The 19,088-nt window shown below is 50.5% G+C and overlaps 1 protein-coding gene across 2 annotated transcripts in view; it reads right to left on the bottom strand.

The window, feature by feature from the left end:
* The window catches only part of LOC144688219 (nucleophosmin-like), a 98,614-nt gene extending 82,381 nt beyond the window's left edge, over positions 1-16,233 (bottom strand). Inside the window, exons 1-2 of one of the 2 annotated variants that reach the window (XM_078554712.1) lie at positions 16,130-16,233; positions 7,800-7,882 (exon numbers count right to left, since the gene is read on the bottom strand). In XM_078554712.1, coding sequence (XP_078410838.1) covers positions 7,800-7,882; positions 16,130-16,187 — 141 coding nt within the window. In that variant the 5' untranslated portion in view covers positions 16,188-16,233. The remainder of the gene's footprint in view (positions 1-7,799; positions 7,883-16,129) is intronic. The other variant, XM_078554711.1, reaches the window with a different exon arrangement.
* Between the last annotated feature and the right edge of the window lie 2,855 nt (positions 16,234-19,088).

The following is a 19,088-nucleotide window of genomic DNA, read 5'->3' as shown; positions in this document are numbered from 1 at the left end:
GACTGCAGCAGATAAAAATAAAATTTCTACAATCTGAGGCTGCTTGGCCTGTGCAATCAGATAGCTCACATCAAAAGATGCTCTTTGAGCTCTGTCCGAGGCAGGATAAGGAACTCAAAGTGAAATGGTTGGTGTGAAAGCTCACCTTTCCGATGTTGGAAAAGTGACTGCGATTTCCCATTATATTCCTTGTTAATGGTCTCAGTGTCACTTAAGCTTATTTAGCTTGATGCTTTTGCTGGACAGCACTTGGAGACAAGCGAGGCATTTCGTCCTTTCGTTGGGTTTGACCGAAACAGTCAAGGAAAGTATCAGTGTATTTACAGACACATTTCTTACCTTCTTGTTTTTCGACAGGCAAAATTGGCTGCGTGGGTCATGGGACCTCAGAATCGGTCCCAGGCAGAGTTTCCGCTCCATAGCCACCAATACAATCTCGGATTTTGCAACCCCAAAATCTCGTCTCATGATCCCACCATGGGGCCACCTATGGTTTAGAGTTTAGAAGAATGAAAGGTGATCTCATTGAAGGGTGCAAAATTCTTACAGGGTTTGACAGGGTGGAGCAGAAAGGATGTTTCCCCTGGCTGAGGGAGTCTAGAACCAGGGGACAGAGTCTCAGAATAAAAGGCAGGCCACTTAGGACCAGGATGAGGAGGAATTTCTTCAGTTAGAGGGTGGTGAATCTTTGTAATTCTCTACTCCAAAAGGAAGCGGAGATTCGTCATAATTGACTATGCCCAAAGCAGAAATTGATAGTTTGAAATACCAATGTCATCAAGGAATATAAAGATAGTGCAGGAAGATAGCATTGAAGTAGACCAGCCATGGTCTAGTTAAATAGCAGAACAGGCGCGAGGGGCTGAATGACCTACTCCTGCTCCCATTTTCCAATGTTTGGGAAGCCATGTTTTAGATTCCTCAACCAGCAGGAACCACCTCTGTGTCTACCCTGTCAAATCCCTTCAGAATTTTCCATAATTCAATGAGGTCACCACTCATTTTTCCAAACTTAAGGGAATTTGCACAGCCACTCATCATAGGACAACCCTCACATCCCAGGGACTAATTCAATGAACCTTCACTGTACCGCCTGTTATGATCCCAGCTGATGTTACTACTGGGCAAGCCAGATCCCCAGGGTGGAACCCGGCTTGATAAATCTTAACTTATTTTTTGTTTAGATACGTGGAGAGTGGCTACTGAACAGAGTCACAGGAGTCAGCTGGTAAAATTTTAACAAAAGAATTATTAAACAAGAAAAAATATACTATATTAAATACTCCTTCACCCATGACCAAACCTTACAGGCATATACAGATTTGCAAGGATAACACAGGTTACAAAAGCTCCCTTATACTCTAATGTTCACCTAAATGCAGAGTCCATGTGAACCAATAGGCGACCTGTGGTCAGGCACACCATTCTGAAACTAAGTGTCAGATGCCACTCCAAACAGATGCTATGGATCTCTCTTCAACTCCCCCTAGATGCTTGTTACACTGAGCCAACCGGTCTCACCGAACTCCATCTTTCACATGAGGGCTTCCAATCTCCACTCTCAAAAGAACTCACTTTGGAATCTTCTCCCAAACAATACTTTCTCTTGGGCGCCTTCCACAAGGGTCCACTGCCAGGGTTTCAAACTCTCCTTCTGGTGTTCCTCTCCCCTAGATCACCATTTGCATTCAAGCTTTGCCTTCCACGTACTCTCTCTTAAACGCTCAACCGTGCCAACAGAACACCACTGCTTCGCATGCCCATAGTAAAGAGTTACAGACCTTCAGCCTGTCTCCTTGGATTCTCTGGCTTCTCGCAAGCCTATTTCACTTTAAGTCTGCATCCTGCATCTTTAAACTCAGAGCCTGTCTCTGCTCCTCACTCTTAACTTCACTAAACAGGATCTTTTCCACATTCGTATTCTTGTCCTTTGACTTAACTGTCCTCTTGGGTGATTTTCTGTTCCATTCCCTGGTTTTGGGGACTTTCTCCTTTACTTTTTGGAATTTGCTCCTGCAGTTCCCTCTCTGGAATCCTGGTTTCAACTTAACTAAAAATGGCTTTTCTGGGGTTTTCTCTGTCCCCGTGTGAAGCCCCTCTCGCTGGACCTCTGTGGCTAGGCAACAGCACAGTTGTTTCTACCTTGTTAATTTAGGTGACGACGTAGTGGTATTGTCGCTGGACTAATAATCCAGAGACCCGGAGTAATGCTCTGGAGACCCAGGTTCGAATCCCGCCACGGCAGATGGTAGAAGTTAAATTAAATAAGAATCTGAGCAAGCCAGTTGTAACAAACCGCTACAAAGTCACAAAAAATGAACGAAACCGGACAGCCCACCCGGCATCGACCTAGGCACCGGAAACAACAACGGCAGTTCCAGCCCTGTCGAGCCTGCAAAGTCCTCCTTACTAACATCCAGGGGCTAGCGCCAAAATTGGGAGAGCTGTCTCACAGACTAGTCAAGCAACAGCCTGACATCGTCATCCTCACAGAATCGTACCTTACAAATACCACCATTACCTGCCTGCCGCAGATGCATCTGTCCAAGACATTATCGATAGGAGTGGCCACCGCACACAGTCATTATGGAGGCAAAGTCCCGCCGTCACACTGAGGATACCCTCCATCATGTTGCCTGGCACTACCACCGTGCAAAATTGGGGAGATTTTGAACAGATCTAGCAACTCAAGAATAGGCATCCATAAGGCACTGTGGGCCATCAGCAGCAGAATTGTACTCGAACATAATCTGTAACCTCATGGCCCGGCATATCCCCAACTCCACCATTACCATCAAGTCAGGGGATCAACGCTGGTTCAATGAAGAGTGCAGGAAGGCATGCCAGCAGCAGCACCAAACATACCTAAAGACGAGGTGCCAACCTGGCGAAGCTATCACACAGGACTACTTGCGTGCCAAACAGCACAAGCAGCAAGTGATAGGCAGAGCTAAGCGATCCCACAACCAACGGATCAGATCTAAGCTCCACAGTCCTGCCGCATCCAGTCGTAAATGGTGGTGGACATTTAAACAACTCACTGGAGGAGGCGGCTCCACAAATATCCCCATCCTCAATGGTGGAGGAACCCAGCACATCAGTGCAAAAGATAAGTGTCAGGCAATGACGATCTCCAACAAGAGAGAATCCAACCATCACCCCCTAATGTTCAATGGCATTACCATTTGCTACAATCTTCAGCCAGAAGTGTCGAGTGAATGATCCATCTTGGCCCTCCTCCGGAGGTCCCCAGCATCACAGATGCCAGTCTTCAGCCAATTCCATTTGCTCCACATGATATCAAGAAACGGCCGAAAGCACTGGATACCTCGAAGGCTATGGGCCCTGACAATATTCCAGCAATAGTACTGAAGACTTGTGCTCCAGAACTTGCCACGCCCCTAGCCAAGCTGTTCCAGTACAGCTACAACACTGGCATCTACGTAGCTATGTGGAAAATTGTCCAGGAATGCCCTGTACACAAAAAGCAGAACAAATCCAACCCGGCCAATTATCGCCCCATCAGTCTACTCTCCATCATCAGTAAAGCAATGGAACGGGTCATCAACAGTGTTATCAGGTGGCACCTGCTTAACAATAACCTGCTCACTGACGCCCAGTTGGGTTCCACCAGGGTCACTAAGTTCCTGGCCTAATTACAGCCTTGGTTCAAACATGGACAAAAAAGCTGAACTCCTGCGGCAAGTTGAGAGTGGTTGCCCTTGACATCAAGGCCGCATTTGACTGAGTGTGGCATCAAGGAGCCCGAGCAAAACTGGAATCAATGGGAATCAGGGGGAAAACTCTCCACTGGTTGGAGTCATACCTAGCACAAAGGAAGATGGTTGTGGTTGTTGGAGGTCAGTCATCTCAGCTACAGGGCATCACCGCAGGAGTTCCTCAGGGTAGTGTCCTCGGCCCAACCATCTTCAGCTGCTTCATCAATGATCTTCCTTCCATCATAAGGTGAGGAGTGGGGATGTTCATTGATGATTACATGATGTTCAGCACCATTCGCGACTCCTCAGATAATGAAGCAGTCAGTCCATGTCCAAATGCAGCAAGACCTGGACAATATCCAGGTTTGGGCTGACAAGTAACATTCGCACCAGTGTCAGGCAATGAATCTCCAACGAGAGAATCCAACCATCACTCCCTGATGTTCAATGGCATTACCATCGCTGAATCCCCCACTATCAACATCCTGGGAGTTACCATTGACCAAAAACTGAACTGGGCTAGCCATATAAATACTGTGGCTACAAGAGCAGGTCAGAGGCTAGGAATCGTGCAACGAGTAACTCACCTCCTGACTCCCCAAAGCCTGTCCACCATCTATAAGGAACAAGTCAGGAGTGTGATGGAATACTGCCCACTTGTCTGGATGAGTGCAGCCCCCACAGCACTAAAGAAGCTTGACATCGTCCAGGACAAAACAGCCCACTTGATTGGCACCACATCCACAAACATTGACTCAATCCACCACCAACACACAGTAGCAGCAGTGTGTACCATCTACAAGGTGTACTGCAGGGCTTCACCAAGGCTCCTTTAACAGCTCCTTCCAAACCCACAACCACTACCATTTAGGAGGACAAGGGCAACAGAAAGGTGGGAACACCACCACCTGGAAGTTCCCCTCCAAGTCACTCGCCGTCCTGTCTTGGAAATATATCGCCGCTCCTTCACTGTGGCTGGGTCAAAATCCTGGAACTCCCTTCCCAGCAGCACTGTGGGTGTACCTACACCACATGGACTGCAGCGGTTCAAGCGGCAGCTCACCATCTCTCAAGGGCAATTAGGGATGGGCAATAAATGCTGGCCCAGCCAGCGAAGCCCAAATCCCGTGAATGAAAAGAAAAATACTTCCCTAAACCACAACCCCGCCTTGGTAACACAGCTCTCCACTTCAAGGGCATAAAACTCATTAAAAATGCAAGAATACAAACAGAACTCAGGCTTGCTGCCTCCACTCTAAAAATGAAACTAAACCCCAGGCTTTTTAAACCACTAATGGAAAAAATATAGATTAAACTTAAAGCTACAGCTTATGCCTAACACACACAATCTATAACCTACTTAAACTCTCTCTATTTCCAAACACACCTCCAATGCAGGTAGATCCTTCCTTAAATATGGAAACTAAATCTGTACACAGTATTCCCGGTATGGTATCACCAAAGACCTGTACAACTGCAGCAAGATTTCTTTATTCCTGTGCTTCAATCCCCTTGCAATAAAGCGTAACCAATTTGCCTTCTTAATTGCTTGATGTACCTGCATGCTAGCTTTCCAAGATAAAAACAAAAAGCTAAAAGCTACTGCGGATGCTGGAAATCCAAAACAAAATAAAAACAGAATTACCTGGAAAAACTCAGCAAGTCTGGCAGCATCGGCGGAGAAGAAATCAGTCAACGTTTCGAGCCCTCATGGCCCTTCAGCAGAACTGAAGCCAACTGAAGCCTTCAGTTCTGCTGAAGGGCCATGAGGGCTCGAAACGTTGACTGATTTCTTCTCCGCCGATGCTGCCAGACTTGCTGAGTTTTTCCAGGTAATTCTGTTTTTATTTTGCTAGCTTTCCAAGTTCATTTATTGAGGGCGACCAAGTCTCTCTGAACATCAACATTTACAAGTTGACATTTCTGTGTACTCCTCAACTTACATTTCCACCTAGATTTGTATTGTCAACATTACTCTCTTTGTCCAAGTCATCCCTCCTTTATTTATTGGACACCAGTGAAAGGCACTTTCCCAATTAAATAAGCTGATTCACAGCTTCAGTGTATCCACGTATCTCGGACAATAAAGCAATAATATGATTTCCAATAACTCCATGAAATGCATCCTGATTATTATTGAGCAGATGCTTGTCAGAAAGGCAATCAGCTTCTTAAACTCAACAGTTTAATCTGTAGTTTCTTCAGCTGACCTTGACTCACAATGGAGAGGTTCAATGCTTCAAGCCTGGCATGCTTCTCCTCCCTCAAGGAGTTATATTAAGGATGCACAGTGACCTATAACCCTATCACAAATAATTGCAAAGGCCTGGCCTTCCACGCTGTTCTGCTTGGGTACGTGGATCTGTCAGAGCATCTGGTTTTGACAGCACTGCAATTCCCTTGCATAGAATTTCCAGCAGAAAAAAAGAGGCCATTCAGCCCAGCCTCCTCCTTTCCTACTTCATCTAATCCCACTAGCACATTCTTCTATTCCTTTCTCTCTCAAATACATCTATTTTGTTATCCTCAATTACTCCATGTGGTATTGAATTCCACATTCTCACTCCTCTCTGGGTAAGAAGTTAATAAACTTCCTTTTCAATCCCTTACACTACCATGATTCCAGCTCCTTCACAGAAATACTATAGCATTCAAGGCCGTCAGTGCATCCATAATAATCTGTTCTGCTGAAGGGTCATGAGGGCTCGAAACGTCAACTCTTTTCTTCTCCGCCGATGCTGCCAGACCTGCTGAGTTTTTCCAGGTAATTCTGTTTTTGTTTTGGATTTCCAGCATCCGCAGTAGTTTTTTGTTTTGATAATATTCTTGTTGATGCTTTGAAGCTACCATGTTGCTGGCTGGATCTGCTCCACTTCTGTTTGCTCCTTATTTTGGCTGCATTTTTGGCTAGTCCATTGGTCCTTATTAGTATTTTCACTAATGATTGCAGACATAACTAAAGGAGGAATTCCCACCATTAACATTCTGTTTCAAAACTGAAAGGAGCTGAGAGGTTGCCACACCCATATTGTATGGTTTCGATAGACAAGGCTAAGTATAAGCCACAAAGCAAGACCCTGAAAGCTGAACAGTAACATTACCATTAATATTGTCGCTCAATAAATTTGAGCTCATCTAAAACATTGTAACCTGCACCAAGTCCTGCTCCTTCCTCCTTCAAGACTCTCCTCAAAACTTTCCTCTGACTAAGCTTGTAACCCACCTATTATAATATCTCCTCCTCGGTTCAATTTTTTCTTCCCCCTCAAACGAAATGTCTTGCATTGTTTTCCTACATGAAGGCACTATTGAAATGTAAGTTGCTATAAGATTTGATTTTACAAATAAAATACGTAGCGAGCTTGTGGGAAATATAGTGTTAAAAAAGTTAAAACAAACTCCACAGGATGAATGAGAGCAGCATTTTATTTTCAGTAGTAGCGCTGATATCATCTTTGAAGTGCAAGATTTCCACTGTATATGATCTATTTCCCTTCATTACCTAAAATGCTATCCCACAAGTATCTTTTAAAATCATAAAATTAAAGAGTGTGCTGCAAATTTAAGGTTTCAGAATCGGAGATGGTGAGTCAGAGAATCAATGGTAGTTAATGTCTAGCCAGAAGAATGACACAGCCCCTGGCTAAAAGATAAATAAGTGCTAAAAAGAATAAAAAAGAGACGGAGTCTCTAATTAAGCAACGTGAAAGGTTCTTGCACAAAATTGCTGGTGAAAGACAAAATGAGCCAAGAGCGGCGGCAGAGAAACCTCTCAGCCCACAGAACAAGGGGGCAACAGAATGCAGCCTTGGCGAAGAAAGCGAGGGTGAGCAACAGGGTCAGTCTCAGCAGCATTTACCTTGGTACGACCGGGCATTAATCCGACGTTCAAGTCTCGTGGCTGGGCAGCGCCAGGTTCAAATTCGATACTGTTGGTCGTTTGTCAAAGTTGTTGTCAGATTCCCACGGTGGTGAAACTGGCAACACACATCTGCCAGCATGGCACGGTTTTAGGAGTACCCACCACTAAATTTGTACAGGTCTAGACTTACGACATACACCACAGCTCAGGACACTCACCGTCCTCAGAATGAGTTGATGTGCCATCCGATCATCATGTACCTGGAATTTGTATTCCTTCTTTCCTTCCTCCAACACACATCCTGAACAATCAAAAAAGGAAAAAGAAATTTTACAACTCATTTCCAACACACATGCAAAATGTTTTAGTTGATTGCAAAATTTCGAAAATGCGGTTGGGGAAGTGAACGGACACATTAACAATCAAGCTAAGTATTTATACGTTACTTGTGTAAGTGGGTTTGGAAAAGAAATTAGCATTTCTATAGCACCTGTCATAATCTTAATAAAATTTTTTTACAGCCAATGAAATATTTTTGAAGTGCAGTCACTGAGGTAAGCTGAGAAACATGGTAGCCAATTTCACAAACAGCAGCGTGATGATCATCAGATAATCTGTCTTAATGGTGTTGGGCAAAACGGAAATGTTGACCAGGACATTGAGGTTAACGTTTTAAGTCTGTATGACTGAGTTTATCCAGCATTTTTCGTTTTTGTTTCAGATTTCCAGCATCCGCAGCATTTTACCTTTACCTTTAGAGCTGTTTTACATCCAATCTGAAACTGAGCCAATGACATCATGGTAGAAATGAAAGAAGATACGCCCACGTGATCTGTAACCAAAGCCAACTGAAAATAAAGTGAAAGGGCTCACGCCTGGGGAGCTGTTTGGTGAGCCTGCGAGGAGAGAGCCAGCCAGCCAGCCTGCCTGCGAGGAGAGAGCCAGCCAGCCAGCCAGCCTGCGAGGAGAGAGCCAGCCAGCCGGCCAGCCAGCCTGCGAGGAGACAGCCAGCCAGCCAGCCTGCGAGGAGACAGCCAGCCAGCCAGCCTGCGAGGAGAGAGCCAGCCAGCCGGCCAGCCAGCCTGCGAGGAGACAGCCAGCCAGCCAGCCTGCGAGGAGAGAGCCAGCCAGCCAGCCTGCGAGGAGAGAGCCAGCCAGCCAGCCTGCGAGGAGAGAGCCAGCCAGCCAGCCTGCGAGGAGGGAGCCAGCCGGCCAGCCAGCCTGCGAGGAGGGAGCCAGCCGGCCAGCCTGCGAGGAGGGAGCCAGCCAGCCAGCCAGCCTGCGAGGAGACAGCCAGCCAGCCAGCCAGCGAGGAGAGAGCCAGCCAGCCTGCGAGGAGAGAGCCAGCCGGCCAGCCTGCGAGGAGAGAGCCAGCCAGCCAGCCTGCGAGGAGAGAGCCAGCCAGCCCGCGAGGAGAGAGCCAGCCAGCCTGCGAGGAGAGAGCCAGCCGGCCAGCCTGCGAGGAGAGAGCCAGCCAGCCCGCGAGGAGAGAGCCAGCCAGCCAGCGAGGAGAGAGCCAGCCAGCCAGCCTGCGAGGAGAGAGCCAGCCAGCCAGCCCGCGAGGAGAGAGCCAGCCAGCCCGCGAGGAGAGAGCCAGCCAGCCAGCGAGGAGAGAGCCAGCCGGCCAGCCTGCGAGGAGAGAGCCAGCCAGCCAGCCCGCGAGGAGAGAGCCAGCCAGCCCGCGAGGAGAGAGCCAGCCAGCCAGCGAGGAGAGAGCCAGCCAGCCAGCCAGCCAGCGAGGAGAGAGCCAGCCAGCCGGCCAGCCTGCGAGGAGAGAGCCAGCCGGCCAGCCAGCCTGCGAGGAGAGAGCCAGCCGGCCAGCCAGCCTGCGAGGAGAGAGCCAGCCGGCCAGCCAGCCTGCGAGGAGAGAGCCAGCCGGCCAGCCAGCCTGCGAGGAGAGAGCCAGCCAGCCAGCCTGCGAGGAGAGAGCCAGCCAGCCAGCCAGCCAGCCTGCGAGGAGGGAGCCAGCCGGCCAGCCAGCCTGCGAGGAGGGAGCCAGCCGGCCAGCCAGCCTGCGAGGAGAGAGCCAGCCAGCCAGCCAGCCAGCCTGCGAGGAGAGAGCCAGCCGGCCAGCCAGCCTGCGAGGAGAGAGCCAGCCGGCCAGCCAGCCTGCGAGGAGAGAGCCAGCCGGCCAGCCAGCCTGCGAGGAGGGAGCCAGCCGGCCAGCCAGCCTGCGAGGAGAGAGCCAGCCAGCCAGCCCGCGAGGAGAGAGCCAGCCAGCCAGCCTGCGAGGAGAGAGCCAGCCAGCCCGCGAGGAGAGAGCCGGCCAGCCAGCCTGCGAGGAGAGAGCCAGCCGGCCAGCCAGCCTGCGAGGAGGGAGCCAGCCAGCCAGCCTGCGAGGAGAGAGCCAGCCGGCCAGCCAGCCTGCGAGGAGAGAGCCAGCCGGCCAGCCAGCCTGCGAGGAGAGAGCCAGCCGGCCAGCCAGCCTGCGAGGAGAGAGCCAGCCAGCCAGCCTGCGAGGAGAGAGCCAGCCAGCCAGCCTGCGAGGAGAGAGCCAGCCAGCCAGCCCGCGAGGAGGGAGCCAGCCGGCCAGCCAGCCTGCGAGGAGAGAGCCAGCCGGCCAGCCAGCCTGCGAGGAGAGAGCCAGCCAGCCAGCCTGCGAGGAGAGAGCCAGCCAGCCTGCGAGGAGAGAGCCAGCCAGCCAGCCCGCGAGGAGGGAGCCAGCCGGCCAGCCAGCCTGCGAGGAGAGAGCCAGCCGGCCAGCCAGCCTGCGAGGAGAGAGCCAGCCAGCCAGCCAGCCAGCCCGCGAGGAGGGAGCCAGCCGGCCAGCCAGCCTGCGAGGAGAGAGCCAGCCAGCCTGCGAGGAGAGAGCCAGCCAGCCAGCCAGCCAGCCCGCGAGGAGGGAGCCAGCCGGCCAGCCAGCCTGCGAGGAGAGAGCCAGCCAGCCAGCCAGCTTGCGAGGAGAGAGCCAGCCAGCCAGCCTGCGAGGAGAGAGCCAGCCAGCCAGCCAGCCAGCCTGCGAGGAGAGAGCCAGCCAGCCAGCCTGCGAGGAGAGAGCCAGCCAGCCAGCCAGCCTGCGAGGAGGGAGCCAGCCAGCCAGCCAGCCTGTGAGGAGAGAGCCAGCCGGCCAGCCAGCCAGCCAGCCTGCGAGGAGACAGCCAGCCAGCCAGTCGGAGAGAAGGGAGAGACACAAAGGACTCTGTGCCATGTGGAGCAGGAAGCAGCCACTGCTATGAAGAGCCACGTGAACGGTGTCTGTGTTCACAACAAAACAGGATGCTTGTAAAAGCTGATTTTCTTTTTGTAAGGAAGGAAACAGGACTGATGGGACGTTGAGTTTTAAGGAACGAGGTGCCCCAAGGCGTGCTATGCAAGGCCCTGGGACACTCAGTCTGCATGAAACAATTTGAGGAACATGGGAAAATTCAACACGGTGTGACAGCGAGAAGTGTGCCTGCTTGAAGCTGGGAGTGCTTTGAGACTTAATCTTGTGTTGCTACAAATCTGCCAGTAGCGTGGCGTAATGTAAAAATGTGTCATACGCCGTACTTTTTTTAATTGAGTTAATTAGATAATGCAAAAGTACCTTTTCCTTAAGTTGGTGTATTAGTTGCCTATTGTGTAGTATTTTTCTATGATTGACTTTGGTTTATTTGTTGCAGTAAAAGTCTTAAAATGTGAAATCTTGTCCTCGGTCATTTCCATCTACTTGCAAATGCGCCACACTGCGAGCCCAACTGACAATCTTAAATTGGTTGTCAGCATAGTTCTCAGCACATTTGAGGATTATCTAGCAACAACCAGCCTGTGCTTGCAAACTCAAAACAGTGCCCAACATTAGGTGTGATTCCACGAATGGGCAATTGCTAAATAATCCCGAGTGCGCTAAAAATTACACTGACAACCAATTTAAGGTTGTCAGAGGGGCTCACAGTGTGCCACATTTGCTTGTACTGAAGCTACATATATTAATACACAAGGACCTGTTCTTTGCAGGCAGAAAGGGCATGTACACACACTACGTCTGTTTCAGCCAAACAAAATAAGTGACAGCCATTCGCTGACTCATTCCTCAGGGACCAATCAGGGTCAAGCTGACTGGTTTAAATTTCAAACAATGCATGGCAGTTATCTGTCAATCACCATCACTGGTGCATTCTCAACACCAGAGACCACTCGCCAACCAATCAGCAATCTCTTCTCATACAGTCTAGATTGTCGTTTTCCCCTTATATTGGTGTTCTTGTGACGCGTACTGATGAGAGCAAGACAAAAAGCTTCAACAGCAAAACTTTAAATTAGATAATGGAGGAGGGTGAGAGATCATGCCAGAGGAGATTTGGTAAATTAACAGGAAAACGAGGTAATAGAGCAGGATAGCGTTTTGGATAATGATAGCCAGAATGTGGCAGGCAGGGACAGTGTACCAACATTAAGAGTGCACCAGCAGATAAGGCCAGAGATTGCAACAACAGTAAAAAGACAGAATGCACGCAGCATTCGTAACAAATTGTTGGCACAGAAACGGCTTTTGCTGGTCCTCCATTTGGAATCAATAAACCAGCTTATATTTCACCCCTTTCCTAATTTTACTTAGTTCTGTTGAAGGGTCATGAGGACTCGAAACATCAACTGTACTCTTCTCCGCCGATGCTGCCAGACCTGCTGAGTTCTTCCAGGTATTTCTGTTTCTGTTTTTGATAAAAATAGGGAGGTTTTACTGCAACTGTACAAAACCACACCTGGAGTATTGTGTACAGTTTTGGTCTCCTTATTTGAAAATGAATACAACTCCGTTAGCAGTTCAGGTTCATTCCTGGGATGAAGGACGTCATGAAGAAAGGTTGAACAGGTTGGGCCAATACCCACTGGAGTTTAGAAGAATGAGAGGTGATCTTATTGAAACACCAGATCCTGAGGGGACTTGATAGGGTGGATACCCAGAGGATGTTTCCTCATGTTAGGGAGCCTAGCACTAGGGTACATAGTTTAAGAATAAGAGGTCTCCCTTTTGAGACTGAGATGAAGAGAATTTTTTCCTCTCAGAGGGTCATTAGTCCATGAAATTCTCTTTTGCAGAAAGCAGTGGGGGCTGGGTCATTGAATCTATTCAAGACAGAGTTAGGCAGGCTTTTGATAAACAAAGGAGTCAGAAGTTATGGAGTTATGGAAGATGGAATTCAAACCACAATCAAATCAGCATGGTCAGAATAGCCTATGTTCAGATGACTATCTTAGTTAGTTAACACTTTTAACCACACTGCTTACAAAACCACCTATCCTTAAGTCACGAGCAAATTTGGATCTGTGGCTTTCTATCCCATATCTAAGTCATTTAATGAATACAGTGACACACTAAGATTTCATCACAGATTCTTGCAGAACATCACTACCCCTGCCTTTTCCCATAGCCCAGCAAAGTTTTTTTTAAATTCATGGGCCAGCATTTATTGCCCTTGTTCAGAGGGCATTTTAAGAGTCAACCACATTGCTGAGTCTGGAGTCACATGTAGGCCAGACCAGGTAAGAACAACAGGTTTCCTTCCTTTCCTAAAGAACATTAATGACCCAGATGGATTTTTACAACAATCGACAATGGTCTCATGGTCATTAGATTAACAATTCCAAATTTTTATCTGCCATGGCAGGATTCGAACCCAGGTCCCCAAAGCATTACCCTGGGTCTCTGGATTACTAGTCCAGTGACAATGAAACACTATGCCATCGCCTCCCTCTCTTCAGATAATTATCTAATTCTCTTATGAATGCCACAATTGAATCTGCTCCACCATACTGTCAGGCTGTGCATTCCAGATCTTAACCATTCACTATGTTAAAAAAGCTTTTCCTCATGACACAATTGCTTCTTTTGTCAGTCATCTTAAATTGGTGTCTTCGGGTTCTCGCCCCTTCCACAAATGGGAGCAGTTTCTCCCCATCTACTCTGTCCAAGCGCCTCATTATGCTGAGCACCACGATCGAATCTCCTCTCAACCTTTTCTTCTCTACGGAGAACAATCACAACTTCTCCAAATTATCCAAGTAACTTAAATCCCAAGCCACTGAAGCCATTTTGGTGATTTTTTTCTGCACCCTCTCCAATGAATGACTTCACATCCTTCTTGGAAATTTAATGCCCAGAATTTGACAATACTCCAGTTGAGGCCGAACCAGTGTTTCCTAAAGGCTCGTTATAACTTCCTTGCTTCTGTACTCTGTGCCTCTATTTATAAAGCCCAGGATCCCATACGCCTCATTAGCCATTTGCTTAACCTCATCCTCTAGATAACACCTCTTAGATTAACACCTCCTTGCATAAGTCACTGAAGGTGGCAGGACAGGCTGAGAATGTGGTTAATAAAGCAGACAGTATCATAGGCTTATAACAGGGGCATAGAGTACAAGAGCAAAGAGGTTATGTTGAACTTGTATAAGACACTAGTTGGACCTCAGCTAGAGTATTGCATCCAGTTCTGGGCACATTTTAGGAAGGATGTGAACGCATTGGAGAGAACGCAGAAAAAATTCAGAACGGTTCCAGAAATGAGGAACTCCAGTTAAGATTGGAGAAATTGGGGCTGTTCTCCTCGGAGAAAACACAGCAGAGGAGAGGTGTGATCGTGGTATTCAAAAAATGAGGGGCCTGGATAGAGCAGATAGCGAGAAACTGTTTGCACCCGACAAAGGACTGAGAACGAGGGGGCACAAATTTAAAGTAATTGGCAAAAGAAGCAAAAGCGATATGAGGAAAAACTTTTTCACACAGCAAGTGATTAGGGTCCAGAATGCACTACCTCAGTGCGGTGGAGGCAAGTTCAACTGAAGCATTCAAAAGGGAATTAAACCATCAGAGAGGGAAGAATGTGCAGGGTTATGTGGAGAAGACAGGGGGATGGCACTAGATGAGTTGCTCATTTGCAGCTCAGGTACAGACACAAAGGGCAAAAAGGCCGCCGTCTGCGCTAGACAAGTGGATGGGAAGGGAGGGGGCTGGGCGAACACACGAGGTGGACGGAGGGGACGACACATGAGGTGGGCAGGGGGGGCTGGGCGGAGGGGACGACACACGAGGTGGGCGGGGGGGGGCTGGGCACACACGAGGTGGGCGGGGGGGGCTGGGCACACACGAGGTGGGCGGAGGGGGGGCTGGGCACACACGAGGTGGGCGGGGGGGGCTGGGCACACACGAGGTGGGCGGGGGGGGCTGGGCACACACGAGGTGGGCGGGGGGGGCTGGGCACACACGAGGTGGGCGGGGGGGCTGGGCACACACGAGGTGGGCGGGGGGGGCTGGGCACACACGAGGTGGGCGGGGGGGGCTGGGCACACACGAGGTGGGCGGGGGGGGCTGGGCACACACGAGGTGGGCGGGGGGGCTGGGCACACACGAGGTGGGCGGGGGGGGGCTGGGCACACACGAGGTGGGCGGGGGGGCTGGGAGGGGGGGCGCACCAGGTGGACGGGGGGGCTGGGGGGGGGGAACGCACCAGGTGGACGGGGGGCTGGGGGGGGGGGGACGGACGGACGCACCAGGTGGACGGGGGGCTGGGGGGGGGGGGGGGGACGCACCAGGTGGACAGGGGGCTGGGGGGGGGGGGGCACGCACCAGGTGGACGGGGGGCTGGGGGGGGGGGGGGGACGCACCAGGTGGACAGGGGGCTGGGGGACGCACCAGGTGGACGGGGGGCTGGGGGGGGGGACGCACCAGGTGGACGGGGGGCTGGGGGGGGGGACGCACCAGGTGGACGGGGGGCTGGGACGCACCAGGTGGACGGGGGGCTGGGACGCACCAGGTGGACGGGGGGCTGGGGGGGGGACGCACCAGGTGGACGGGGGGCTGGGGGGGGGGGGGGGACGCACCAGGTGGACGGGGGGCTGGGGGGGGGGGGGGGAACGCACCAGGTGGACGGGGGGCTGGGGGGGGGACGCACCAGGTGGACGGGGGGCTGGGGGGGGGGACGCACCAGGTGGACGGGGGGCTGGGGGGGGGGGACGCACCAGGTGGACGGGGGGCTGGGGGGGGGACGCACCAGGTGGACGGGGGGCTGGGGGGGGGACGCACCAGGTGGACGGGGGGCTGGGGGGGGGGGACGCACCAGGTGGATGGGGGGCTGGGGGGGACGCACCAGGTGGACGGGGGGCTGGGGGGGGGGGACGCACCAGGTGGACGGGGGGCTGGGGGGGGGGGGGGACGCACCAGGTGGACGGGGGGCTGGGGGGGGGACGCACCAGGTGGACGGGGGGCTGGGGGGGGGGGACGCACCAGGTGGACGGGGGGCTGGGGGGGGGACGCACCAGGTGGACGGGGGGCTGGGGGGGGGGACGCACCAGGTGGACGGGGGGCTGGGGGGGGGACGCACCAGGTGGACGGGGGGCGGGGGGGGGGGGGACGGACGCACCAGGTGGACGGTGGGGGGGAGGGGGGGGTGGAGGGATGGAGCGGGGGGAGGGGACTGGGTGGGGGGGGCCGTGGAGGGACATTGGCGGTAGGGAGATGGGGGGAGGGGTGAATACAGGGATGGACGGGAAGGTGTTTTTTTGCACAGCCATTATCCCGAGGCCGGGCTCGATTCCACCTCCCACCGAGTGCAGACCCCCGCCCCCTTACCGAATAAATAGACGCTCGAGTTGAGCAGCTCCGACACCGAAACCTTTCGCTCCTCCATCAGCCACCGACGCTCAGACCGCCGCCCGGAATGATTGACAGCGGCGCCAACCAATCATAACGTCGGCCCTCCCCCATTACCCAATCGTGTGGCCGGCAGGCGTTCAACCAATCGACGAGACGATTGACACCCGTAGCCGACCAATAGCTGCGTGCCGACGGTCAATGTGCGTAAGACCCCAGCCGGCGCGAGGCCATTTGATTGACGGCGGGACGGTCCTATCACCTCGAGGGGCTACCCGTCAATCAAAGGCGTGATTGACAGATTCTGCAAACGCTGTTGTGATCCAGAAGCAGCATTGCAATGTTTCATGCTCTTTAAATTATGGTGAACTTTGTGGCCACCGTTGGCAATAGGGTGGTGGTGTAGAGGAGTAATGTCTCTGGGCTCCTCATCCATAAACCCCGGCTCATGCTCTGGGGAATAAAAATAGAAAATGCTGGAAAAACCCAGTAGGTCTGGCAGCATCTGTGGAGAGAGAAACAGAGTTAATGTTTCCAGTGAAATATGATTATTCTTCAGAAAGTTTAATGCTCTGGAGACATGGGCTCAAATCCCACCACAGCTGCTGGTGGAATTTAAGTTCACATTCATAAAATCTGGATTGAAAGTGAGTCTCAGTAATGGTGACCATGATAAATGGCAACTTGAGGGACAACTTTTTCACACCAGTGGTTCAGGTCTAGAATGCACTGCCTGAGAGTGTGGTGGAGGCAGGTTCAATTGAATCATTCAAAAGGAAATTAGACTATTATCTGAAAGGGAAGAATGAGCAGGGTTACAGGGAGAAGGTGGGGGAATGGAACTAGGTGAGTTGCTCATTCAGAGAGCCAGTGCAGACACAAAGGGCCAAATGGCCACCTGCACCATAACAATTCTGTGACAACTATCATTGATTGTTGTAAAACCCATATGGTTCACTATTGTCCTTTAGGGAAGGAAATCTGCCATCCTTACCTAGTCTGGCCTACATGTGACTCTGGCAACCATGGCAATGTGGTTGACTCTTAACTGCCCTCTGAAATAGCCTAGCAAGCCACTCAGTTGAAGGGCAATTAGGGTTGGGCAACAAATGCTGGCCTTGCCAGTGATGCCTACATCCCATCAAAAACAGAATTTTTTTTAAAATGCAGCAGTGTCTCATATCCCAAGGTGCTCCATGGAAGCATTATCAGTCAAGATTTGACGTTGAGCCTAGAAATTATGCCAGTTAAAAAGGAAGTAAAATAATGGAGATTCTGGAAATCTGAAACAAAAATAGAAAATGTTGGAAATGCTCAGTAGGTGAGGAATCACAGAATTGTTACAGCACAGAGGAAGGCTATTTGGCCCATTGCATCTGCACCAGCTCCCGAAAGGAGCAATTCACTTAGTGCCTTCTTCCCATAAGCCTGCACATTCTTCCTTTTTAAAAATGTATTCTTTCATGCGATGTGGCAAGGCCAGCATTTGTTCCCATCCCTAATTGCCCTTGAACTGAGTGGCTTGCTAGGCCATTTCAGAGCCAACCACATTGCTGAGAATCTGGAGCCACATGTAGGCCAGGCCAGGTAAGAACAATAAATTCCCTTCCCTAAAGGACATTAGGGCTTTTATGACAATCAATGATAGTTTCATGGTTACCATTACCAAGGCTAACTTTATATTCCATGTTTTATTTTGATTAATTGAAATTAAATTCCACCAGCTGCCATGGTGGCATTTGAGCTCATGTCCCAGGAGTATGAGCGTGGGTCTCCAGATTACTAGTCAGCCGACATTACCACTATGCCTCCGCCTCCCCCTCCTTTTCAAATATTAGTCAAATTCCCTGAGAAATTAAACTATCAGCTCAACGGCCTTACATCAGAAACATTGGAACAGGTTATAGAGTCTTATGGCACAGAAGGATGCCATTCAGTCCATCAGTCCATGTCGGCTCTTTGTAGAGCACTCAAATCAGTCACATTCCCCGCTCCATTCCCCCTGCAAGCTTATTTCCCTCAAGTGCCCATCTAATTTCCTTTTGAAATCATTCATTATCTCCGCTTCCAGACCCTTGTGCAAAGCAAATTCCAGGTCATTACCATTCACTGCATAAATAAGTTCTTCCTCACAACTCCCTGTACCTCTTGCCCAAAACCTAAAATCTGTGTCCCCTGTGCCGTCAACTAACAGGAACAGCTTTTCTGTTGAAGGGTCGTGAGGACTCGAAACGTCGACTCTTTTCTTCTCCACCGATGCTGCCAGACCTGCTGAGTTTTTCCAGGTAATTCTGTTTTTGTTTACAGCTTTTCTTTGTCTGCCTTATAAAAAAAATTAAATTCTTGTATACCTCTATCAAATCTCCCCTCAATCTCCTTTGCTCCAAGAAGAACAATCCCAAATTCTCCAACCTAATCTTGTAGCTAAAATCCCTCATCTCTGGAAGCATTCTGGTAAATTTCCTCTGCCACTCTCCAAAGGGCCCTCACATCCTTCCTAAAGCATAGTGGCCAAAACTGGATTCAATACTCTAGTTGAGGCCTAATCAGAGCTTCACAAGTGGTCAACGTAGCTTTTGTACTCAATAGCACTTTTTATAAAAACCCAAGATCCCATAAACTTTGTTAACTACTCTCTCAATATGTCCTGTCACCTTCAAAGATCTATTGCGAATACACCCTCAGGTCCGTCTGTCCCTGCACACTCTTTAGATCTGTGCCATTTAGTCTACATTGCCTCTCCCTATCCCTTCTGCCAAAATGCATCACCTCACACTTCTCAGTATTAAATTCTATCTGTTACTTGTGATATCTATTCTGCTAGCCTATCTATATTCTGTTGCAGCCGATTAGTATCATCCTCACTGTCTGCCACAGTTCAAGTTTGATATCAAACTGAACACTCTGAAGTAACAGAAAAGGTTGATCTGGCTAAAAA

Source organism: Cetorhinus maximus, chromosome 1, assembly GCF_964194155.1.
Source record: "Cetorhinus maximus chromosome 1, sCetMax3.hap1.1, whole genome shotgun sequence".
Lineage (NCBI taxonomy): Eukaryota > Metazoa > Chordata > Chondrichthyes > Lamniformes > Cetorhinidae > Cetorhinus > Cetorhinus maximus.
Note: the sequence above shows the minus strand (reverse complement) of the source record. Positions and strands in the feature narration are given on the sequence as shown.